Source organism: Hydra viridissima, unplaced genomic scaffold (genome assembly GCF_058129835.1).
Source record: "Hydra viridissima isolate aposymbiotic clone 2 unplaced genomic scaffold, HvirCarnegie_v1 scaffold_3, whole genome shotgun sequence".
Taxonomy (NCBI): domain Eukaryota; kingdom Metazoa; phylum Cnidaria; class Hydrozoa; order Anthoathecata; family Hydridae; genus Hydra; species Hydra viridissima.
In genome coordinates, this window is record NW_028324302.1 from 2,641,719 (window position 1) to 2,651,581 (window position 9,863).

At 31.2% G+C, this 9,863-nt stretch overlaps 2 protein-coding genes across 4 annotated transcripts; both read left to right on the top strand.

The window, feature by feature from the left end:
• The first annotated feature begins 1,576 nt into the window (after positions 1–1,576).
• On the top strand, positions 1,577–5,145 carry LOC149890587 (uncharacterized). 2 transcript variants are annotated; one of them, XM_090082627.1, is made up of 2 exons: positions 1,645–2,719; positions 2,800–5,145. In XM_090082627.1, exons 1-2 carry the CDS (start codon positions 2,703–2,705, stop codon positions 5,066–5,068), a joined length of 2,286 nt encoding a protein of 761 aa, XP_089938753.1. In that variant the 5' UTR covers positions 1,645–2,702; the 3' UTR covers positions 5,069–5,145. The 2 variants fall into 2 exon arrangements, with proteins under 2 accessions (XP_089938752.1, XP_089938753.1); XM_090082626.1 differs by having other exon boundaries at positions 1,577–5,145.
• Positions 2,974–7,173, top strand: LOC149890588 (uncharacterized). 2 transcript variants are annotated; one of them, XM_090082628.1, is made up of 3 exons: positions 2,974–5,145; positions 5,233–5,785; positions 6,501–7,173. In XM_090082628.1, exons 1-3 carry the CDS (start codon positions 5,081–5,083, stop codon positions 6,924–6,926), a joined length of 1,044 nt encoding a protein of 347 aa, XP_089938754.1. In that variant the 5' UTR covers positions 2,974–5,080; the 3' UTR covers positions 6,927–7,173. The 2 variants fall into 2 exon arrangements, with proteins under 2 accessions (XP_089938754.1, XP_089938755.1); XM_090082629.1 differs by having other exon boundaries at positions 5,039–5,145; positions 5,276–5,785.
• The last annotated feature ends 2,690 nt before the right edge of the window (positions 7,174–9,863 follow it).

The following is a 9,863-nucleotide window of genomic DNA, read 5'->3' on the forward strand; positions in this document are numbered from 1 at the left end:
CAATTAAAAAGACTAAAATATGACGACTTGGAATGCTCGCTTCCACGTTTGAGACATTAAAACGATTTTCCTAGCCGCATTAAAAAATCTCTTGATGCTGGAGCCTTTTGATCCAAATGCTATTCAGTTGTAGCATTTTATATCACGGTCGTTTTAATCATAATTATATTCTCAAAATTAACTTTGACTTTTTGTGCTAGAGCTCTGTCAAATACTTTGCTAACTCAAAAGCTAAAAGAATTTTATTACGTTTATAAAAAATTTTTTTTTAAATGTTTCCACTCTAAAAAGGTTTTCAGAACTCGATTCTTGCACTGGGGCGCCATAAAGATTTAACAGAATGGGTTATGATTATATTTAAAGAAACTTAGTTCAAAAGCAAAATAACGATTATCTTTTTGTAATTATTATACAGAAAATGCTTACAAAAAATTTTTTTAAAAAATCATTTAAATCTTTTTTGATTGCATTTTCATTATTTACGATTATATTTATGATTATACAGGCTCACAAAAATAATTTTTTATCTTCGTGCCAAGAAAAATCCTTTCACAAAACTGTGACCATAGTAGAAACAAAAAAAATATTTTTTTTCTTTGAGCAAATAATATAAGAACTGTTTCTAGGAAATTCTCTTGGGAATTCGAGAACGCTGAATCCAAAAATGTATTTTTTACAATTAGTTCTGGTTTTCATTCTATAGAATATCCTTTTTTTGATGATAATTGGCAACCACACTACCAACACGGGTTAAAAACTAATTGGTTTGGTAACCCAGAATTTTTTTTACAGCCACTTTATATAAAGACCGTGCTGCTAACACAATATCGTTTATTGATGGATAGAAACTAACATCTCTAATTCCTGTAGAAAAAAATGATGCCAAGTTAAGCTTAAGTTTTACTCCATTTTCTCATCAAAAATCAAAGAAATTTAGATTTTAAATTTAAATGGCGTTGATTGGTTCAAAAGATTAGAGATGTGTTTGTGGGAGTTTAATTTAGGGTCCATCAAAAACCCCCAATTTTAACTTCTCAATGCATCATCCTGGAAATGCTTTGCAAGTATACTGAAAACAATCACCCTCTTTATCTAACGCTTTCACAATCTGTTAAATCACCCCAAACTTGAACAGGAGATAATATGATTTTATCACGTGGTAAAAATTGCATAGCAGCGTCCTGCTCTCCTACTTTCTGTTCAGTTCGCACAGGCCAATCCTATTTTTGATTTCAAATATCTCTATTGACGCTCTTTTACATTGATTAGACCTAAATACTTTTAGTCCTATGGGAGGAAATGATACGATATCAACATGTACTCAATGGTATCAAGTGTACAACGCATTATATCTAGTTTTACTTTTCAAGATGTCAATTGTTTAGAACTTATCATGAAAGAAATGTGCAGACATTTTTCAAGAAGTTAAGAGAGTTTCTAACTAATGAAGTGCGACGTCTTAGTTGATTAAACGATGTTTAAAGTAGGGTAGTCATTGGATAAAACTTTGCCTCATAGGAAAGTGTGACCACGGAAAAAACGAAAATCTAACATTTATCGCTTTGTTTTTGGCTCTGTTTATAGTTTGAAATACATGAAGCAGAAAATTTTCAGTTGGCCCGTTGAAAACAAAAACAAAAAAACTAACAGAAAAAAACTGCAGAGGAAGATGGTTTTACTGCTTCGCATTTTGTATTGTTTTGTAATATTTTCATCATTTTCTTTTTGTGAAAGAATAGCTTCAAAAGCCGAAATCCAGAATGAAATCCTCAAGGCATGCAGAGAGTCAAAATGTGTTTGTAAAACGTCTCATTACAAACACAATGTCTCAAATACAATTTGGTCCCAATTAAGTCTTACATGCGAAACGTTCCAGGCGCTTAAAGCGTTTTCGATTGTAAAAAAAGCAATGGTTTACGACAGCACAAATACTGATAATAACGAAGATAATACTGATAATGAGAAGATTGAAATAGTAAATACCAAAGATTTACCTTTTGAAGTTCAAGATTTCATAGAAAATAAAGAAGATGAAAACTATTCTGGTAACAAAAAGAAGGCATTTGAGGTAATTGAAGCTGTTGTAAATGATTTTGTTGCATCCAAATTAACAAGTAATTGCAGTGAAACTGGAATGATTGTATGCTTCGAAAACGAAAAAAATGACGACTTAAAGTACGTAACACGATTAAAGATCGATGGGAAAGAATTACGGCAACTCGGAACGAAAGAGGGCCCTATTTTACAACTTTTTCCGAATTTGCGAATATTATCCATACGTTCACAGGCTTCGAACATAGAAATTCAGTTGGCCGAATTACAATTTTTACGAGAATTCAATATTTTTGTTAAAAATACAGAAGTAAAGTTGTATTGTGCGTTCGATAGCGATTTATGTTTATCAAACCCGAGAGGTTTAAATAGATTAGATTTTGAATTCGAGGATGCATCACGAAGCGCTATAAAGGTTTTTGGAAAGCTCAAGTTCCCAAAGAAAATTAATGCACTTTTAATCAAAATTAAGAACCTAAATAATAAAAATGTTAGACGTGACGAAATCACGGAGCAAGAAGTTAAACAAACAAGCGTTTTTAAAAACATTGAGTTTGACGATGTGATCCTATTTATACCGCCACCACCAAATAAAATTTTTGATATTGAAGACTTTTCCGGAGTCACAGTTCACTCTTCATTTTTTATTCATGGATATTCAAAAAATGTAATTGAAATTTTACCTTCTGTTTATGACACAGGATTACAATATCCATTAACTAATCATTTTTTTGATTCTGATTCTAGCTCAATTCCTTTCATTAATTTGAAGAATGAGAATTTAGACAAGTCGCAGTTTACGTCATGTAAATATGGGAAAAAACTCATGAAATATGCTTATATAAATGAATACAAAGAGAATGATGATGAAATTCTGATCATCCGTGGTTTTCACTTAAGGCTCACACAAATTTTGAAAGATGCTAGAAATCAGCCAACATACAGCTCAATAAAGATAATTCGAGTGTATGCATACAACTTTGATGTTGACGAGGAACCATCAGTTCAAGGCTTAAAGCTTGAAACCAGAAAACTTGTTATAAACTACGTCAATGTCGGAACAACAAATGAAAGTCTTGTTGGACTTAAAAACCAAACAATCGAAAGCACGTTTTATAGTTATAAAGACGTTTTTCAAATACAGTTCATTAGTATGAAAAATAAACATGATGCAGATCCAATCTTTATGAGAGCTGCTGCTACATGTTTAATTATGAACATTGGTTCACAAAATAAAATTTCACCAAACAGTTTGATTAAAAGTGACCAGAGACTTTCAACATGGTATGATGTTATTCACCAATCACAAAGTTTCAGTAAAGAGTTATATTCGTCATTAGAGATTTCCCGTACTCTCGCCGCATTCAATTACTTAGAGGAATACATCATGTGGCGCGATAATCAAAATACGAATGTCACAAGAGTACCCTTTTTATCATTGCAAGTTTTGAGTCAGAACATCCAAATCTTAGCACAAGCTGGTCGAGATATCAGAGATAAATCAAACCATTTGCAATCATTAGCTAGTTTGGAAGAAATTAAAACTAAGGTAGGAGATAGCCTAAAGAAAACACTTCAATCAGTTGGAGATGCAAAAATAGCCATTCTCAAAGCATCTAAACAGAAATCAGAGTCGCTTGGAGACATAGAACTGAGAAAGCAACACGATATTGATAAGCAGATAAATAGCAGTCAAAAGTTTATCGACTACTTGACAAATGAGTTTTCAAAGTTCTCAAAAGAAGTTGAAGATGAAACTATAAACTTTAAAAATGGTGTCGTTCTTGCAACTACGTTAGCAGTCGCAGAAGCAGCTGCAGAGGCAGTTAATTGTGTCCTTGGAATCTTTACTGGAGGCTTTAACCCAGCGAAAGCATTAAAGACTGCACGAAACGCTGGCAAGTTGGCAACAATTATTCCGAAACTAATGAAAGTTATGAAAACCATCAAAAACTTAATACAAAACCGACAACTTTTAGGAACAATATTCAAAAAGGTGAAAGAAGCTTGGAAAACAAAGACTACAAAGTTAACCGAGTTTTTCAAACGACAAAAAAAAGTTTTTAAGGATTGGTGGAATCAAAAGGACAATTTTTTAGATGAAAAGAGTGCGAAAGAATTAGCCAAAATTAAAAAATTTGTCGAGTCCAGCACTTCATTCTTTAAAAGTACCGCTGATATGGTTGAAAGCACAATATCTTTCATTAAAGCAGAGCGAAAAGTTAGAATAGGTTTCGATCCTGGCAATCCTCTTCAAGACGTGGCAACAGCGCAAGAAGCTGTGGAACAATTCAAAGATAAAACGGCGACTGAAGCAATAGAGCAATCTAAGAAGTTAAGTGCTGAGGATGTTTTTAAATGGACAATAGCAAAAGAACATACTGTTGGAATGATTGATTCAACTCTATCAAATGATGTGCCAGAAGCAACAAGCTACAGAACTGCACTCTTAAAGCTCATTACAACTGGAGAAACGAAAGCACAGGCTTCCATCGATCAAGCCGCTCTTGAAACAAGCTTTTCTGCATCAAGACATGCATGGGGTTTGTATTTTGAGGAGAGTGTGTTTATAGAAGAAGAAATTATAAAAACAGAAGATGAGTTAGAGTCTGTAGTTAATAACGAGACCGAATCGATATTACATGATTTGGCATCAAAGAGTCTTTCAGCAGCGTACTTAGATGTAGAATGGGAAAAACTTGCTATCAAACTCGAGTTTATTCGCCTGAACGAAGAATATTGCAACGCTTATTACTACTTCCATCTGGAAAAATGTCAAGAAGACCTTGTTGTTAATCCATCAGATGATCTGGAAAAGATTCTTTTCATTCAAAGCAAGCTTCTATATCAATCTAATCAAAACCTTCGTCAGTTGTACCCACCTCCACAAACCTTCACTGATCTTACAATCACTATAAAAGAACAAAAGTACTGCAGTTGTTTAAGTCATTTGAATACAACTATTATTGACCCAAAGGTCTTTGAAGATAGATTAAAGCTTTTTGAGTCAGAATAAAATAATGCAATCATGACGACAACATTTGAAGAAAGGTTCAACGACTCTTTTAAAAGTCTAAAAGAAGAACAAAACAGGTATTTGGATTATAAAATCATATGTTTAAGTAATATAAAACTCTTTAATAGAAATTTTATAGATATAAATAAATCAATAAATTTCAGCACAAAAGAAGAAATGTATAATCAAGTAAAGAAATGTTTGCAGGAATCCGGTGTGAGCTACTCTGCGGACCACAAATTTGTTAACGAAATACTGATGAACTGCACTAACGATACAATTCAGAATCTCAAAAAAGATCGTCAGTTTTCCTTTACAGTTGACATCGACTCGTCGTATTTCTTAGGACGTGAACGTGTTCGGATTGATGAAGTAAAAGTCATCTTTAAAGGAGCGAAGACATTGAACGGGATTGTTGAAACCTATGCCGAGTCAACAGGTGTCTCTGAAGATCGATACAATGGTCGATGCTACAAGTTCATCGGTGATAAGTGGATTCGAACGATCTCCTATTATTCAAAGAATGCTGTAACTGGGAAGAGATCGGAAAAATTTACACGATATAACACCAGGAGAAAAAGGGATTCTCAATTGGAAGTAATTAAAGAAATGAAAGATATGATAAAAACACAAAGTGAGGAAATAAAAAGTTTGAAAGAAGATGTGCAAATTATTTTAAAAGAAGTTCAAGATTTATCAAATGAAAAACAAGATCAGGTTATTAAGTTTCATTAAATTTCTTTCAATTTCTTTTTTGTTGTAAAATTGTAGCAAACATTTAATTTACGTTAATGCATTTTCATTAACGTATATGTATATGTAATATAATTACAAATAATTTAAAAATAACAAAATAACAAGAACTGCACTAAAGATGTCTGTTTCAAATGTTTTACTAAATCATACTTTGCTATTTTTTACTCTTATTTACAGGAGTAAAAAACAACAAAGTAAAAACAAAAGTTGCTCGTTTTTACTGCATTGAGTTCAACAACTGACTAACTTTTTGCTGATTCTTTTTATTTTTATTCCAAAACTTTTTAAGTTTAAAGAAAAAAAGGCAAACTTTCGCCCAAAAGAATAAAACGGGATAATAAAAATAATAAATATAAATAAAATAATAAATATATATAAATAAAAATAATAAAAATAATAATAATAATAAAAATAATAAAAATAATAATAATAATAAAAATAATAAAAATAATAAAAATAATAAAAATAATAAAAATAATAAAAATAATAAAAATAAAAAAAATAATAAAAATAATAAAAATAATAAAAATAATAAAAATAATAAAAATAATAAAAATAATAAAAATAATAAAAATAATAGAAATAATAAAGAATAAACGGGAATATTGGAAAGAAATAGGGGAACGAAATATATATTCGCTTTCATACTGAGGAAAGAAATTGACATTTGTTTTAGGTTACATTTATTGATTCTGGTAATGTCCACGAAAGCTTTCAAGGGGTTTTTAGAGCACCCACTGTGTTTACAACGTGGTTGTTCGTCATACCAGAAAACCGAAACCCTGGTCTCGATCTTACAGGTGTAAATGAAATTGAACTGAAATTTTCCGGTAGTTTTATAACAACTGGTCTTTCAAATTCAAGCTATCAATGCAAAGCAAAAGATCAAGATGAAAGTGATAAGCCAAACAATGACACTCAAGCTCAAGATGGTGATCAAAGTGAAGTCAACCAAAAAATTAATAACGTCCGAAACATTCATCGAAACCATAACGGGAAGCAGACAGCTTTGAAGAATAAAAGTCGAAATTCAGAAAAAAAGTTAAAGAGTCTAAAAACAGATCGCCGTTCAAAACACAAAAGGCGAAAATCAACAAGTTAAGAAAATGAATTTCACGAGACAAATGTTCTCAACAAAGAGCAGCACGAACACAGATATCATTGATGAACAAGAAATACGATGATCACTTTGAAAGTCAAAATAAAACTTAAAAAACCTAAGTTAGTGACGAATCGGAATAATCGTGCGGTGTCGAGGGGCGGTATCAGAGCTACAAATGAGCTCTTTTCGACACAACTCCAATTCGTTTAAAAAAAATTTGTATTTAAAATAAAGAATTTTCTTGCAAGTATTGACTTTTTGTTTTTGCAGACTTTGACACGCTTCGTTCAACTTGGATAGATCGTGTCATGGCTTTTTGTAGGCAAATTTAAGATGGTTCCAAACTTTTTTCTCATCGACTCCAAGCTCTTAAGTCAATTCGCGTATGTTCGTTATCAAACATTTTTAATAAGGAATTTTTAATAATGACCGCGAAACCAGTTGGTTATTTTTTGACACACCAAAATGTATATAAAAAAAAGCATTATTTCAACTCGGTCCACGAGATTTATTGTTAATTCAGTAGAACTATGAAAAGCGTTAGCTACGAATAAATGTACTTTTAATTTTTACGAACTGCCTGGACATTCTGAGCACCAATCGAATTTGGATTCGCTAGTTAAGTTGCATTACTATCTTGCTTATTGAGCTTTTGTAGGTTAGATATCTTTGCATATTCATTTAAGTTGCGTTAAAACACTTGTAATGATGTCATCAAAACCCTTTTTTCTTTCTTGACAAAAGTTTCGTAAAATTCATTGTTTTTATTGAACACATTTGAACACAGAATCAGATGCTAATTTTTTTTTCCATTTTATTTTAATCTGGCTTCGACATAAGATTGTTAATGGTGCGAACTGTACTTCTATGAAATAAATGGAAACAAGTTCAACAAAAAAGCTTATTGCATTTATTTTGACATTTGTTCTTATTCTATTGAGTAATTCTATTCTATTCTGTTCATGTAATTCTGTTTAATGGTAACAAATGGGGAAGTTTTTTGTTTGATATTACTAGAGCTGTCTTCAGAAGATATTTCATTTGCATCCCTATTATTTTCAGGTGAAGTTTCTTGATTAAAGTCATGTCCCACTGATTCATAAACTTCATTTTCAACATTTTCTGTTTGAACCTGTGATTAATATGAGCTTTTTTATTCGAATTTTTCTATTTTCTAAAGATGCAATATCTGCTATTTTTCTTTTCCCTGACTTAACCTGTCTTTCTGTTTCTACCCTGTCTATTTGATACATTTGGTAGCCTGACTTTTCGCCAACTTTATCTCTTTGAGATCTAAGCCATAATAAATCAAGTTGTAGCTCCTTAATATCTTTAGAACAAATGGATAAAGTATGAACTCCTGCAGCACACTTTTAACCTCCTCACATGGAGAGTTTTCATCTGTACAAATTAATATTTTGCAGCTACATTTTGTTATATCCAACAATTTGTCCAGCTTGCCTTCCCACAATTTGATAACTTTTTATTTTGTTTCTTTTCGATTAGAAATGTCTCTAAACTTACTCCAGGCAGCTAAAATTTTATCTGACAGCGTTTTTTGAGATGACTACAGGAGTCTTAAACGAAGCATTGGATTTAGACGATTGTTTCAATACCAAGTCTACCAATACCACAGAGATTTCTTTTACAGGTAGATGACATCTCCTACAAAAAATATAAAATTTACACTGTTATAAAATTGTTTGTTAGAAATACTTAATATTGCATTATTTCCTACCCAGTGGTCACTGGACGTCCCAAAATACCCAACGTCTAATGTCTAATACTCAACGTCCAAACGTTTAATGTATCTCCTATGGATGTCATTTTACGTCTTGTGTTCCACTAGGTACATATTGAAAATGTGCTTATCAATATTGTGTCAAAAAACTCACCTATCAAGATCGTCAGAAAGAAGCAAATTTTCTTGATTATGTAGATCTTTCTTTAGTACATCCCTCAGTGTAGAAACTTCAGTTTCCAGCCAATCTTTTCCTACTCCAAGATATTTAGTTCAGTTAGTTGTAGAAGAATGTCTAGCTTACTCAATTTTGAAATCTCATAACACAATATTTTATTTTATTTATTATTCACTGTAAAACAAAAATAGTTATATTAAAAAACCACAAGAAAAATTCAACAAAAATTGCAACTTTTTGTTATCGCAGGCACATAAATAAATTCACTACTAACACAAAGCAAATACTAAGTACTAAGTAACTGTGTTCTATAATTCATAGATTACAATTACAAATGGATTTAGGTTCCATTAAAGTCCATTTGTCTAAGTTAGATAATTAAAAATGTAAAGTTTGTTAATTTTTTGTCTTAAAGATGTTGTTTTTGTCGTATTTTTACATTTTTCAAGTTGATTTTTAAACAAAAAAATTTTTTTTTTTTTGTAATTTTTTTTGGTTGAATTTTGCTTAACTTAGCCCAACCCATAAAAAATCACTCCCCAAATGTCATTTTCAAAAATTTTTTAGTATGACATAACCTAATATCATTTTCAAAAATTTTTTAATATTCATAGCTTAAAAAGAATTAGAGTTAACATAAAAATTATAAGATTAAATTGAACGATGCTCAAGCTACCCTAACTTCTGTTTTGATTTACAAATTTCATCAAGATATCTTTTTATGTAAAATATGAACACGTTGTACGTGATAACAATAATGAAGCTAATTTTTTTATTGAGACGGTGATGTCAAAGTACTTTTATCATAGTTTTTTAGCAAAAAACCGCTGCTTTCGATGGTCTTTTGGAAACCTGCCGCTATTTACTTGGTAACTAAAGTATAAGGGGCCTGATTTCCAAAAACTGATTTTGGAACTGATCTGATTAAACCTTGCTTTAACATATTATTATTTTTCAATGAGTATTCAAGTAAATCGGAAACATTGTGAAAAGAATGAAGTCAAATTTCAGTGATGGA